At 38.1% G+C, this 16,123-nt stretch overlaps 1 protein-coding gene across 1 annotated transcript; it reads left to right on the plus strand.

The window, feature by feature from the left end:
• The first annotated feature begins 985 nt into the window (after positions 1–985).
• Positions 986–15,412, plus strand: LOC113427191 (vomeronasal type-2 receptor 26-like). Its single transcript, XM_087952010.1, has 6 exons — positions 986–1,209; positions 2,980–3,271; positions 3,804–4,640; positions 7,722–7,940; positions 9,665–9,794; positions 14,508–15,412. Exons 1-6 carry the CDS (start codon positions 986–988, stop codon positions 15,410–15,412), a joined length of 2,607 nt encoding a protein of 868 aa, XP_087808136.1.
• Positions 15,413–16,123: the final 711 nt, after the last annotated feature.

Consider the following 16,123-nt stretch of genomic DNA (forward strand, 5'->3'; position numbering starts at 1 on the left):
TTTATTTACATACATATATAATTTTTTCTTTTTAAGAATATAGTGTCTATTTTAAGAATGTACCAAGCAGAATTTGATTGGAAGTTATGTATTATATTGAATGCTATAATCTTAAAGCTATACATTGAAGCCTAAATAAGAGCTTGAAAGGATAAAATTAAAGGATATAAAGGTGTCATACTCTTTTTGGTAACTACAGGGAAAATTTTGTTTAATAAGAAAAGATAATGTGAAATTGTAACAGGACAGACAAAAGTATAAATATAATGATTTGAGATAATCAAAACAAAGTTGAGAAAATTAGAAGAGGGGAAAAACTATGTAGAAAATATAAAATGGTAATAAGATATGGAACAGAATATAAAAATGAGCATGAAATTGAGTTTTGTGTCTGTATGAAGAAGTGATAACCTGGGACCATGCTATTTTCAAAAAAGATGTTTTATTTGTATTTTGTTTTTGTGAAAACCCAAATAAAATTTTCAAAAAAAAAGAAGAAGTTGTGGGAGCTTCATCACTGGAAGCTTTCAAGAAGAGACCGGACTACTATTCATCAGAAATGGTGCAGAGTCTTCTGCTTGGGTCGGAGGTTGGACTAGATGACCTACAAGTCCTTTCCAACTCTGTTAATCTATTAATCTGTTAATATACTGCTTCACTGTGCTTTACAACCCTCTCTAAGTGGTTTACAGATTCAGCATATTGCCCCCAACAATCTGAGTCCTCATTTTACCGATGATGGAAGGATGAGTCAACCTTCAGCAATTGAGAATCGAACTGCTGTCAGTCAGTAGTCAGCAGAATTAGCCTGCAGTACTGCATTCTATCCACTGTGCCACCACAACTCATTAGAGTAGACATATCCAATCCCTGTAACCATTCTTCATTTGTTTTAGACTCCAGGTCCCCTAATCATTTTTGTTGCTCTTCTCTGTACTGTTTCCAGAGTCTTAACATCTTTTTAAAATTGTGGTGAATGACAAGAATGGCTGGCCTGCTTCACCTGTTGCTGCTCCTCTGGCTCCTGGCTCCAACTGCTGCTAAGAGGAGGCCAACCACATGTGTGTTGACTGCCTCTTTACAGGGAAAATGGGACTATTACAATCATGGTGATCTCATTATTGGTGGAGATTTGCACCTGCAAACCTTTTTTTCCCTCAGTGTCCTAAACTTTCAAATAGACCCATCCCGGCATTCCTTCCTAACAGCGTAAGTTTCATTGGAATAGATTGATGTACATTATTATTTGCTTTGTTTTGAATTTAAGGACTTATTTTGGAAACATTTTTTTCTGATGATATTTGCAATGTCTTAGTATAGTGCTTTTCTCAATAAATAGCTGTACTCATAAAATAGCTGTCCACATTCCAAGTAACAACCTCCAAATTAAAAGACTCTGAGACTGTCATCTTCTCAAAGATCCATCAGAGATGTCATATTGGCACAACTGAGGAAAACCCGAATCTGAGATTTCTGGTCTTTCCTCAGCCCAAAGAGAAACCAAAATCCATCCCCTGCACCCAATAGTCCATCACATGGTCCAATCATTACTTCATTCCAACTGGAGATTATCCCCAGGCACTCCCCTCCAGGTGCAGAGCAACATATCCTTGACTCTCTAAGAAAGGAATGTTGTTGTGGCTAATTTTCCACTGCTCCTTGAAGTCCCCCTCCAAAATTCCCAGGCACTGAATGTGGCAGCCCAGAAGCCTCCAAGAATAATAGCTTCCAAGCTGACAATAGCCTAGAATTCTCCATATTTCAAGAACTTATCATCTGGAAGGTGATACCCAAAATAAAAAGTTAAGGGGGATACCTTACACACTGTGGACCTGATGGAGTTGACTTTTAATATAAATATGGACAGAAACATGATGGAAAACTCAGATAAAAGCACAATCCTTTTCAAGTGAGAGTACAATAACCCTCCTCTACAAGATTCAGTTTTGGTATCAGCAATGCTCATTAATACCATCAATAAATCTATGTTGTGACCCTTACTGGAGTCTTGTGCACAGAAATGATTACCAGATCTGAAGAAGCATAACAAAATAACATACAAACATGATTGGAAGGGACCTTGGAGGTCTTCTAATCAAACCTCCTGCTCAAGCAGGAAATCCTATAACATTTCATTGGTTGTCCAATCTCTTCTTAAAAACCTCTCGTGTTGGATTACCCACAAACTCTGGAGGCAAGTTATTCCACTGATTAATTGCTCTCACTGTCTGAAAAATTTCCCTTAGTTCTAGGTTGGTTCTCTCCTTGATTAGCTTCCAACCATTATTTCTTGTTCTGCCTTCAGGTACAGAAAAGTTGATCCAGAGATTTTTCAGTGCTATTGTGCTTTGGAACTCTAGGTTGTCCTGCCTTGAGGTGCTTTGGAGAATAGGTTGACCCCTTCTACTTTGTGGCAGCCCTACAAATATTGGAACACTACTATCATGTCTCCCCTAGTCCTTCTTTTCATTAAACTAGACATACCCAATTCCAGCAACTGTTCTTTGTAGGTTTTAGCCTTCTTCAGTCCCCTAATCTTCTTTGCGTTCTTTCTAGAGTCTCAACATCTTATATCATGGTGGCCAAAACTGGATGCAATATTCCAAGTGTGGTCTTACCAAGGTATTATAAAGTGGAATTAACACTTCATGTGATCTTAATTCTATCCCTTTATCTTCTCCAAGAGAGAACCAAAATGAATAGGATGTAGAGGCATAATTGGGAAAGATTATAGCCACTGGAGCAAAACAAAGAAGGGAGGAACAATAGAGTGATATAAATGGTCCATGAGAGGGACAGACAGGATTTTATTCTTTCTAAAAAGCCAACAAATTTTAATCAAGGAATATCCTTTAAAAAAATCCAAAGCCAATGGAACTTGGGGATTCCTGCTCCAAAGAACACAACAAAAGACAAGGGAAATTCCACAAGCATATATAAGTTTTCCTGCAGTGTTCCCCAATGTTTTTCTCCCTATAGAGTTGAATCCAAGAATTACCAGCAGTTCCTGGCCTTGGTGTTTTCAGTGAAAGAGGTCAACGAGGATTCGAATCTCCTTCCGAATATCACTCTTGGCTTCCACATCTATGACAATTGCCAGATTGAGAGGAATATTTCATTAATCAGCTTCTCCCTTCTATCCACACGAGGTCAAATGGTTCTGGGTTACAAATGTGATAAGCAGGACCCTCTGCTCTCTGTCATTGGAGGTCACAATTCCAAATCTTCAATCCAGATGGCCTCCATCTTCAGCATTTTCAAGGTCCCACAGGTAAGGGGGCTCCACTGGATACAGTATGGAGTACAAAAACAACAGAAACACACACAGAAACCAAACAGGTTTTGGAGGAATCTTCAGAAGTACAATAGAGAATCCATGATATAGTTGGATTGATTTTTATATTTCCTGTGTCAGTATACATTTTTGCATAACCACAAAAGGATGGATGAGATAATTCTGGAATGTTGTACTTGCCAAGAATACCTTCTTCCTAGCACAAAGATATTTTACTTCTCATCCAAGAAGCTTCTTCAATTTCTTCCTAACTTTTCCTCCAAAAATTGTAGCCACTTTTTCAACGCAGTTTATTTTCTGTATCAGTTGATAGTTTGATTCCTTGGTTTCTGACGTGTCACAATGAAACAAAATATGTAACTGGGGGCTGTTTCTAAGATGGGAAGAAGTTTATGTTTACTATTCATAATTGGACAGCCTGAGTGGTGGGGTAATCAACCACACAATGGGGAGTTCGAAAGTCATCATATAACTTTATTTTGTCTTTGAAAAATCCCTCTTCCTCCAGCTCGGTGTTGGTTTTGAGTTCTCTCAAGCAGACCGAAGAGTTTATCCTTCCTTCTTCCAGAATAATCCCAAGGAATTTCCTCAGTATGTGGGTTTAGTCCAGCTGCTCCTGTATTTCCAGTGGAACTGGGTTGGACTTTTGGCCTCTGAAGATGACAGGGGACAACATTTCATTTCATCCCTGATGCCAATGCTCAAGGAGAAAGAGATCTGCCTGGCCTTCATGGAAATCTTTAAATTTCATGATTTGGTTACTAGAGCATTCACATCACCTTTTTCTTTCAATGCTTGGTTTAAAGCAGAAGTGGTTATTCTGTTTGGAGAATCCAGTAGTAACGCCTATGTACAGTTGGCTGCATCTATTCACCAGCACTCAGGAATAACAACATTTAAGAATGTTTGGATCTTAATTTCCCATTCAAAACTTACTGTAAAGGGATATCGAGACTTACTGAAAGTAATGAAACCCTTCCATGGAGCTTTGCATTTTAGGGACCACACCAGGGATTTATCAGAATTCAGCCAATTCCTCCTATCTTTGGACCCTTTGAATCCACAAGGGGACTTCTTTCTCCCACTATGGTGGGAGTCGGTCTTTGAGTGCAAGATCCCAAGATCAAACCAGATCCCTCAAAGGGGGAAACATCCATGTACAGGAAAAGAGAATTTTCAGCAAATACCACCTTTAATGTTTGAAAGAAGCATGACAGGTGAAAGTTACAATATCTACAATGCCATTTATGCGGTGGCACATGCATTACATGCAATATATGGATCCAGAGTGAGACAAGCCATGATGAGGCTTGGTAAGAAGATCTTAAATGTTCAATCATGGCAGGTAATCTCTGTGACTTCTTATGTAGTCCACATATACTTAGACAGGAAGCTCTCTTCACCTATCTTTTGAATTATTGATTAAACACCTATATGGCATCCTATCACTACATCTCCAAGGGATTAAAACAGCAATTATTATTTTTTTAAAGATACAAATATAATGTTTTGTTGAAAATGGGTAGAGGAAGAAAAGAGAAATAAATCAAACCAGATGTCCTTAAGATTCATGCAAGAAAGACTTTCCAAAAAGGTCTTCTTCTAAGACATTCCTAAATGGTCTTCAGAGGTTATCAAAGGTCTTCAGATAGACAGTCAAAGTTTCATGGAGAGGCCATTCCAGGCAGGAAGTATCATCCCATAGCAAGATGACAATTCTACAGTGTGTTTCAACAGTCCTAGTGGGTATATTTGCAGAAACACCTCAGTTTTGTTCAGTAGGTAGCTACTTGTAAAAAGACATTCAACTCAATTCATTTCAACCTTGGTTTATGCTTCCATTGGTCTGAATTATGTGTGACCCCACCCTATGTATTTAGTTTGCAATTTCTTGCACTGACATGCTTATTGTATAAAAGCAGTCTCTGTCAACCTTGAGCATACACAACAGGACTCTAAAACTCATCTGACTTTTTTCTGCATCCAAGATTAAATGATCTTTACCAGAAACTTCCCAAATGCATTTATTAAATATCTATAGAATTAGAATTATAATTCTTTATTGGCCAAATGTGATTGGACACAGAAGGAATTTGTCTTGGTGCAAATGCTCTCAGTATACATAAAAGAAAAGATACATTCATCAAAGTCCAGAATCATCAGGTACAATACTTAATGATAGCCATAGGGTACAATCAAATCATACTAGGAAACAGTCAATATAGATCTTAAGGATACAAGCAACAAAGTTATAGTCATACAGTCACAGGTAGGAGGGGATGGGTGATAAGGAGTGATGAGAAGATTAATAGTAATAGTACTGCAGACTTTGTAAATAGTTGGACAGTGTTGTGGGAATTATTTGTTTAGCAGAGTGATGGTGTTTGGGGAAAAACTGTTCTTGTGTCTAGTTGCTCTGGTGTGCAGGGCTCTATAGTGTCATTTTGAGGGAAGGAGTTGAAACAGTTTATGTCCAGGATGTGAGGGATCTGTAAATATTTCACAGCCCTCTTTTTGGCTCATGCAGTATACAAGTCCTCAGTGGAAAGCAGGTTGGTAGCAATTGTTTTTTCTGCAGTCCTAACTATGGTCTGAAGTCTGTGTCTGTCCTGTTGGGTTGCAGAACCAAACCAGACAGTTATAGAGCTGCAGATGATAGACTCAATAATTCCTCTGTAGAACTGTATCAGCAGCTCCTTGAGCAGTTTGAGCTTTCTGAGCTGGCACAGAAAGAACATTCTTTGTTGTGCTTTTTAATGATGTTTTTGATGTTAGATGTCCATTGTATTATATCATTATATTATACCATATCAATGCATCTCTAAACAGATTCAGACACACTAATTTAAAACAGTAATATGAATTAAGTATCAAATATATTGTTGAGAAGCATAGAGAAAGTATACGAAACCAGATGTTCATAAGATTCATAGAGGAAGGATCTATGAAGTTCTGAAACACCTTCAATGGTTGCCTGGCCATTTCAGAGAAGACATACTGGCCCAGAGCAAGATGACAATTTGGGGGCCTGTATGCAAGATGTGATGCTTCAAAAGTTCATTTTCAGTCCTGGTGGACACCTTTCCCTAAGCATGTAGGCTGAATCCAACCTGTAAAAAGACCTAATTTTAACCTTGGTATATATTTCTGTGTCTATGGAGAGTCATCCAGGTCATGGTTGTCTCAAAGGTGCTTTTTCAAAAGGCAACTGGACTTTGTTTATTCCTTGAGGAAGACATTTTGCTCCTCATCCAAGAAGCTTCATCAGTTCTAATTAATAATCCTTCCATCCCCTTGCCATCCAGTTAAAACTGATGAAGCTTCTTGGATGAGAAGCAAGACATCTTCCTCAAAGAAAAAACAAAACAAAACAAAGTCCAGTTGCCTTTTGAAAAATCACCCTGGAGATTTAGCATCCTATGTTATCCACCCAATTTTCTAAGTCAACCACTTTGTCAACTTGTCCTAATAGGTTCCTGTCATCAGATATCAATATCAAAGACTCATTTTTGGACCTCTCTGAACACTGAAGGGACAAACCAGGACAGGTTTTATAGGCCCTGGTTACTATATATATATTTTCTCTTTGACTATCAGCTAGACAAAGTCAGTAGTCAGTACACTATTGTGACAGAAATTATTTCATCATTCCTAAAATGGATTTGCAACTTACTGAGCCATGGCAGTGCAGTGGTTACAATGCAGTATTGCAGACTGACTCTGTCTGCAATACTGTCTGACATTCAATTCTGACCAGCTTAAGATTGACTCAGCCTTCCATCCTTCTGAGGTTGGTAAAATGAGGACCCAGATTTTTTGGAGGCAAACTCTGCCCACTGCCAGTAGTTTGATTCTCACCAACTCAAGATCAGCTCAATCAGAATAGAGCTGGAAGGGACTTCTGAGGTCTTCGAGTCCAACCCCTGCTCAAGCAGGAGACCCTATGCAATTTCATATAGAGTCAACGTTCTATCCTTCTGAGGTCAGTAAAATGAGGAGCCAGATTGTTGGAGGCAATATGCTGACTCTGTAAACCGCTTAGAAAGGGCTATAAAGCACTGTGAAGCAGTATATATAAGTCTAAATGCTATTGATATTGCTACAAGACCTTACAAGTCCTTTGAGCCAAAGTAAATAGATAGCCAGATATCATGGGAGCAAAACCATACAACAAATTTTGGAGTCTCTCTTTAAAATATTTGTATGTAGGTATGATTGTGATGAACCCAGAGTTGAAGAAGCCAGGATACTGGATAACACTAAGGAAGGAGACAAATATTTGGTGTTACTCCTGATTACTCAGATCTCCACCAAGGAAACTCCTCAAGGTTCTCAGAGATTGTAATCTAAGATGATGGCCATCACAGATGTCTCATGGGTGGCTTTCAGCAGGTACTCCAATGTCTGAAGATCTGTTTCCTTTCAGATTCTTCCCTATTTGAGGAATGTCCAGTTCAACAACAGTGTTGGAGAAACTATCTCCTTCTCAGAAGATGGACTGGACTCTGCTCATTATGATCTTCTCAACTGGTTTTGGTTCCCCAATCAATCTTTTGTCTTTGTCAAAGTTGGGCATATAGATCCTGGGGCTCCTCCTGGCCAGGATTTCACCATTAATTCAGATGCAATTGTGTGGCCTATAAAGGTGAGCTGGAATCTTCTCAGGGAAATATTCACACTCTCCTGGGGATGCAGATCATCCAGAATCAGAAAATAGTGCAGCTATTTGATGAAGATACCACTTCCATAAGGCAATGTAAACATCTTTACATGTGACACATTTGATTACTAATTTCCCATGCCCACAAAAGATTAGGATTGGGAAAAGTTTCTTGAAACACAGGAGGCACTTGTAAATAGGGCCACCAGTCTATTTTTATTCCTTGTTCCTTCAGTTCTTGATTAGTTTTTTCCCTGTTCATCCAATAATTCTTTATAGCTCACTATTTTATTTAAGTCAAGGACATTGGGATACACCATTGCTTCTATGGTGGCTCTAATTTACAAATTCATACAAGATATAAGAAAGATATAGAAGAATTTAGAATATATAAAGATCAGCATGAATTAGATAAAATATTACAAGGGTAAGATGAAAAAATGATTACCAAAATATATAATTATCTCCTAAGATACCGAATGGAAGAGGAAGTGGTAAAAGAGACCATGATAATTTGAGCAAAAAATTTTGGTTACAGCATTAATTTGGAAGATTGGGAAAAATTATGGGAAATAAACTACAAACTAACTCTATCAACGGCATACAAAGATAATTTATACAAAATGTTTTACTGTTGGCATTTACCCCCAGCAACATTGGCTAAGATGTTCCCTAATAGATCAGCAAATTGTTGGAAATATAATTATAAACAGGGAACTTATTTCCATATGTGGTGGACATGCCCTCAAGCTAAAAAATATTAGTTTAAAATTAGGAAATGGCTAGAGAAAATTACAAAACAGAAAATTGAATTGAGACCAGAGACTTTCCTATTGGGTATATTAAGAGATAAAATAAGTAAGAGACTCCAATATATTATATTACATATAATAACTGCAGCAAGAATAGCCTTTGCCCAGAATTGGAAAAGTGACAGCATTCCCTCTGATATTATGGTAATGAAAAAGGTTTTAGAGTTTGCAGAAATAGATAGGCTTTCAATGGAAATGAAGGAGAGAGAAGAGACAGAGTACTGCGAAATTTGGAATTTATGGTATAATTGGCTGCAAGGTAGACACAAAATAGAGAGATGAAATGAAAGGTTATGATGTGATGAAATAATTTGGTATGAATAGGCATAACTGTGTATGCTTATGTATAAATATAAATAACTATGTAAAGATATGAAAATATGACATAAATCAAATGTAAAATAATTGCAATAATATTTAATATATTCTATATACTTAAGAATATGTCAAAGTGAGTGAACGCTGCTGCAAATCTGCTGCAATGAATGGAAATATGTTTTTAATTGTTTTTTAATTGTAGAATTTGTTTAATAAAGTCTTTTAAATAAATAAATAAAAAATAAAAAGAGGAAACACAGGAGGCAATTAGGACTTCCAAAACTTCTTTCCACAGACCATCCTCATTCAGTTGGATCCTCATGATTTTTTGTTTTAGAAAAGCTGTTACTCAATGACACAAACCTTCCTTTGTACCTCAAGGTGCCAATTCTGATATCCAGCATCCATTGGTGGGTTTGGGGGTGCCACTGTCTTCTGAATCCCCCACAGTTTCTGGTAGACCATGGCCATGCATTTTCTTTGAAGGCATTCTAAAGATGGAAACAAGAATGCGGAGAAGAATAAATGAACCATGTTCATTGCTAAAGCCACCACAAGCATTTGCTTTTTATCTTTTAGAAGGTGTCTTTTGCCAGGTGTGGCATGAAGAGTTGCCAGGCAGGAGAGAGGAGAAGAGTTCCACAGGGCAAGCAAGTTTGCTGCTACAAATGTGATGCTTGTCCAAAAGGGACCATTTGTAATCAGACAGGTTGAGCAGATTTCAAATGTAGATATTCCAGGATCAAGGAAGCCATAAATCTGTTGGAAGAAATGTCCATCTGGGTTCAGTTCCAAGTGGGAAGAAAGACACTGGAAACATGGAGACTGCTTGGAAGAATGGTTTAATGGTGAAGCAGAACCACCAAGCTATGTGTGATCCTGGGTATCAGACCACATGGAATGGAGATATTTATCTCTTGGGCCTTGCCCTAGAGCTTCCTGTTCCTGTGGCAAGGGCATTTATCCTATTGAGTGTCAGACTCCCAGGGGGCAGGGGTCTTAGCTAACTCTGTAGGCTGTCTGTGTCCCAGACTTGGTTGAATGTTGCTGGGTGATGTAATGAAGGGTCTTTGGGCAATTCCTCTTATGGCTTAATGGCTTTGTCCTGGTTTGGATCTAATCCTATTACCCTGGAGCTAAAGGTCTTTTGTCTTGGCACCAAAATATCTGCTGGGGCTGACTTTCTGGGTCTCTTAAGATTTCTATTTCTCTTTTAGGGGAAATATTCTGCCTTTTTAATAGTTCCTAGAATATTTCATTCTTCTAGGAGAGGGCTGGGTGCTAACTTTCTACAGATGAAAATATTGATTTATTTGTTATTTCTGATCTGATTGGGATTTCTAAAACTATTGATATTTTTCAGAAGAACACATCAGTGTTTGTATTAACTCCTTCCGTTCTATATTCATATATTTAATTTCTAACTTCCATTTTTATTTTCCAACCATTGATAAAATAGTTCCCATATCATATAATATTCAGTTTGTTCTTTTTCTTTAATTGCTAGTGTTAATCTGTTCATTTCTGCACAATCTAATATTTTCCTGGTCACATTCTCTTCTTTTTTTTTTTTTTTATAAATAAATTTTATTAAATTTACAATTAAAAACATATCGACATTACATACACAAAAGGGAAACAAACTGCAGTATTTAGATAAAATTTTACTAGGATCAAACAAAAAGAACATATCCAAATTCTATAAATACTTACTGGAAGTAGAATTAGAACAAGAGATAGTCAAAGGGAACATGATAGCCTGGAGCAGGAATGTCGGAAGAAGTATTACATTATCAGAACGGGAAAAGATTTGGAACAGAAATATTAAGATTACAAAATCGGCAGCATATAAAGAAAATACATACAAAATGTTTTATAGATGGCACTTGCCCCCTTCGAGGTTGGCGAAAATGAACCCAAGCACGAGTCCAAAATGCTGGAAATGTAAAAGCATAGAAGGAACCTACTTTCATATGTGGTGGTCTTGCAAAGAAACCCAGAAATATTGGCAAAAAATCAGAAAATGGTTGGAGGAGATAACCAAAGAACAAATCGAATACAAACCAGAGTTCTTCCTACTAGGGATCTCTGATAAACATTTACCCAAAAAGATGAAATATGTAACAATTCATATCCTAACTGCAGCCAGATTAGCGTTTGCCCAGTGTTGGAAATCACCCTATGCACCTACAGAACAAATGGTCATCCAGAAAATATGTGATTGTGCAGAAATGGATAAATTAACTATAGCACTTAAAAACAAAGAGTCTTCAACATTTTACGATAATTGGAACTCTTGGTATAATTGGTTAGTCCAGAGATAAACTGCTTAATGGACAATGGGTAATTTAAGCATAGATATCGATAAGATGTGTGTATTCAAATTAAGGTAGGAGAATTGGATCTTGCAGACTGTCAAAAAGGATATTGTCTGTTTTTAAACGCATCTTTTTTTTTTTCTTTTTTCTCTTTCTCTTCCTTTGTTTCTTTCTTTCTTTTACATCTCTTCTTCTCTTTTCTTTCCAGTTGGTCACATTCTCTTCTATTGGAATCTTTTCACTTTTCCAGTTTTAAGCAAATACTATTCTAGCTGCAGCTAATGCACAAATAATTAAATATATATTTTCTTTACTATAGCTTTCAGGTGTTTGTATTGAAGTTGTGCTGCCCCACAGACTACCCTCAGATATCTAATATAGGATAGTTCAAGGCACAACTTATGGGTCCCCTAGTAGCCTTTTCACTCCTACTTCAGCAGCAGCAATATTTTCCTGAAGTAATGGGATATGTGGTTCATGCTTTAATTTCTATTATTTATTGTTTGCTTCTTCTGTCCACATTTTCCATCTCCCATGAAATTGATATACCCTTCAAAGAAAGAGGAGATACATTTATCTGTGCTTGCTAAGTTTTCCAGCACAAAAATTCTAAAATGGGTGAATATGAAGTATAGAATAGCAGAGTTGGAAGGGACCTTGGTGGTCTTCTAGTCCAACCCCATACTCAAGCAGGAAACCCTACAACATTTCAGACAAATGGTTATCCAATCTTTTCTTAAAAACTTCCAGTATTGGAGCATTCACAACTTCTGGAGACAAGTTGTTCCACTGGTTAATTGTTCTAACAGGAAATGTATCCTTAGTTCTAAGTTGCTTCTCTCATTGATTAGTTTCCATTCATTGCTTTTTGTTCTAACTTCAGATACAAAGCAGAGAAGTTGATCCAGAGACCTCTTTGTGTTATTATCTGGAACTTTCTTTCTTTCTCCCTCCTGTAATCAATTTATGTTTAAATCACTTTTGATCAGGAAATAGTATTTTCCTCATATAACACTCAATGTTTACAGAAAATGGCATGGCTACTCTAGTGAACAGAAGGACCGGGGAGACATGAGAGTAGTCTTCCAATATTTGGGGGGCTGCCACAGAGTGGAGGAGGGTCAAGCTATTCTCCAAGGCACCCGAAGGCCAGACAAGGAATAATGGATGGAAACTGAACAAGGAGAGATTCAACCTAGAAATAAGGAGAAATTTCCTGGCAATGAGAACAGTCAACCAATGGAACAGAAGTTGTGTTAGGAATATAAGTCACCTAACAGGTATTTGGGTTGGAAAAATATAAACCAGGACAAACATTTTAATACTGTCTCTTTAAGAGAATCCTAAAACTGTAATTGGGTGTGATTTCTCAAACAGCCATCTGATGGAGCCACAAACCTGGGTTGTTTAGTCTTAGTCTCAGAAGAGAGTGTGAGTGAGTCTTTTTTTCCTTCTGTTGGAGAATATTGCCGTTCCTCCTATTGACTGTAATTCCTGGATTTGATGTAAGCCTGATACTGAACTGTTTTTGACACTGGACTTTGTTACTGGATTATCCCTGGATTGAAAATTGACTGATCTTACCTATGAATGACTTTGGACTGCTTATTTTGAACTTTGCTTAAACCTTTATTTAACCTTTATTAAAACCCTACATTTACTTTACAGTGTATCTGTGTGCTGTGTGTGTATTATTCAAACACTACTCTCTATATGTCTCCCTATATGCGCTCATTCTCCTAACGGGGAATTACCTCAACAAGTTGCCTTTGGAAGTTGTGGGAGCTTCATCACTGGAGACTTTCGAGAAGAGGCTGGACTGCCAATTGTCAGAAATGGTGTAGGTCTCCTGCTTGGGTGAGGGGTTGGAATAAATGGCCTACAAGGTCATCTTACCAGGATTTGGGGGAAGGAAAAAGACGAGCTCCTTTTACATAGATCCTGAAGCCAAGCTGAACATTTCTAATGTCTCTATCTCAAAGCTAATCTCACTGTCATTTCAGACAAAGCCTATCTCCCGTTGTGTGAAGCATTGCCTTCCAGGTCAAGCCAAGAAAGTTATAGAAGAGAAACCCACTTGTTGCTACAGATGTGTTTCTTGCCCAGAAGCGACCATTTCTAATCAAACAGGCAAGTTGCACAAGAAGTTGCTCCGACAGGAATGAGGAAGTATAGGAGAAAAAGAGAACATGAGGTAGCAAATCAGTTGTGCAAACCAACACGCCCATCTTCCTAATGTAGACTTGCATTGATGAAAATTTTGCAGCTCTAAAAAATAAAGGAAGTTTAATTGAATTCTACCCTGGTAGAGACCAGGAAGATTTCTTCCAAAATGAAGAACTCCATAAAGAACTTGGGTCAAGCTATTTTCCAAGGCACCTGAAGGCCAGACAAGGAACAATGGATGGAAATTTAACAAGGAGAGATTCAACCTGGAAATAAGGAGAAATTTCCTGGCAATGAGAACAGTCAACCAATGGAACAAAAGTTGCCTTCGGAAGTTGTGGGAGCTTCATCACTGAAAGCTTTCAAGAAGAGATTGGACTGCCATTTGTCAGAAATGGTGTCGGGTCTCCTGCTTGGACCAGGGGTTGGACTAGATGACCTACAAGGTCGCTTCCTACTCTGTTAATCTAAAGTTCAATCTCTCCCATTTGATGATTTTTTTCTCTCCAGCATCTGCCAACAGGTAGCATACACAAATACAAAACAGCAGGCTTTCGAGCTAAAGATCTGTCAATCTTGAGGAAGTTCCAGTACAAACTGAAAAATTCAGCTATCAATCTTTCTCACACTGAGAGGCACAGTAGGCATAGGAGTACTCATTCACTGGAGAGAGCGTTTCATCCCAAAGCAAACTGATCAGATCAAGTGGAGCTGATCAGGTCAGGCTAATCTTTCTCCAGGGTCATCATGAATGAAGGCCGGTTTTCCATTTTTGATTTCCCCATTAAATACTCAGTGGATCATTCCAATAACACATTTGCAGACTGGACACAGCGGCAAGGGAATAGTCACCACTGAGGGAAGGAGAATGCCAATGGCAGATGCTTCTGAAACGCTTAGCAAAGAACTTCAATCTTATCATTTTATCTTGATTTCAGATGCAGCCCACTGTGACCTCTGCCCAGAAGACCAATATCCCAACAAGGACAAGAACAACTGCATTGCCAAGAAGATCTACTTCCTTACTTATGAAGAGACCCTGGGATACATTTTGGCTTTTCTAGCTCTTTTTCTTTCTCTAATTACATCTGCAATCCTGGTGATTTTCCGCAAACATCATGACACACCAATTGTCAAAGCCAACAACCGAGATCTCACCTACATCCTCCTGCTCTCCCTCCTGCTCTGCTTCCTCTGCTCCTTCCTCTTCATTGGTCGACCCAGGAAGCTCACCTGTCTCTTCCGACAAACTGCCTTTGCCATTCTCTTTTCCCTTGCAGTTTCCTCTGTGTTGGCAAAGACTGTCATGGTGGTTCTGGCCTTTATGGCCACCAGGCCAGGGAACAAGACAAGGAAACTCTTAGGAAAACCACTTAGTAATGCCATTGTCTTAGCCTGTCCCCTGATACAAGCAGTTCTTTGTTCTATTTGGCTGGCAACCTCTCCTCCATTTCCCAATGTGGACTTCCACTCCTTGGTAGGAGAGGCCATCTTGGAATGCAATGAAGGCTCAGCTTCCATGTTTTACACTGTCCTCACCTACTTGGGTTTCTTGGCCCTCATCAGTTTCACAGTGGCCTTTCTGGCTAGGAAATTACCCGACAGTTTTAACGAAGCCAAGTTCATTACTTTCAGCATGCTGGTCTTTTGCAGTGTTTGGATCTCCTTCCTCCCTACCTACCTGAGCACCAAAGGGAAGTCCATGGTGGCAGTGGAGATCTTCTCCATTTTGGCTTCTGCAGCTGCTCTCTTGGCTTGTATCTTTTTCCCCAAATGCTACATTATCCTACTGAGGCCCAATCTGAATTGTAGAGAGCATCTAATGAGGCACAAAAATCTTTGAATTATCTAGGGACTGGGAACATTAATTCTGAGTTTTGGGCATTTTTGTATTTCATCTGATTATTTAAAAAATAGTGGAATGAGACGGGTTTTCCATTAAATATTTGTAAATCAAGTTATATGACAAATGATAAAATATCCATTAACCAGCAATAACTGCTCCCTCCTTATTTATTCCTGGCTAATCTCTCTTCTTTTTCTGAATCTTTATCCTGAGTGAGAGAAACATCTGGAAGAACTTCTCCAAGCCACTTTTGAAAGAAGGGAGCAAAAATAGAATAGAATTCTTTTTGGCCAAATGTAATTGGTCACACAAGGAATTTGTATTTGTGTGCAGCATATAAAGAAAATTTGTATAAAATGTTTTATAGGTGGCATTTACCCCTGGCAAAAATAGCAAGAATGTTCAAGAACAAATCGGAGAAATGTTGGAAACGTCATCAGATACCTGGATCATATTATCATATGTGATGGATGTGTGCACAGGTGAAAAGATATTGGACTAAAATCCACACGTGGTTGGAAAAAATGACAAAAAACCACATAGACTTAAAACGAGATTTTTATTAGGCATTATACCAGATATATACAGTAGAGAAATGAAGTATTTGATTGTGAATATATTAACAGCGGCTAGAATTGTATTTGCTAAAAATTGAAAAAATTAGAAAATTCCAATAGAGGAGGACGTTATTAAGAAAATAATGGAATG

Source organism: Notechis scutatus, chromosome 1 (assembly GCF_049901735.1).
Source record: "Notechis scutatus isolate UNSWTSFEM ecotype Mainland chromosome 1, rNotScu1.2, whole genome shotgun sequence".
Classification (NCBI taxonomy): Eukaryota; Metazoa; Chordata; class Lepidosauria; order Squamata; family Elapidae; genus Notechis; species Notechis scutatus.

Coding starts and splice junctions, on each gene's coding strand:
- LOC113427191 (XM_087952010.1), top strand. CDS start 986: ATGGCTGGCCTGCTTCACCTGTTGCTGCTCCTCTGGCTCCTGGCTCCA. Junction 3,272..3,803: donor GCATTTTCAAGGTCCCACAG/GTAAGGGGGCTC, acceptor CTCTTCCTCCAG/CTCGGTGTTGGTTTTGAGTT. Junction 4,641..7,721: donor TAAATGTTCAATCATGGCAG/GTAATCTCTGTG, acceptor GTTTCCTTTCAG/ATTCTTCCCTATTTGAGGAA.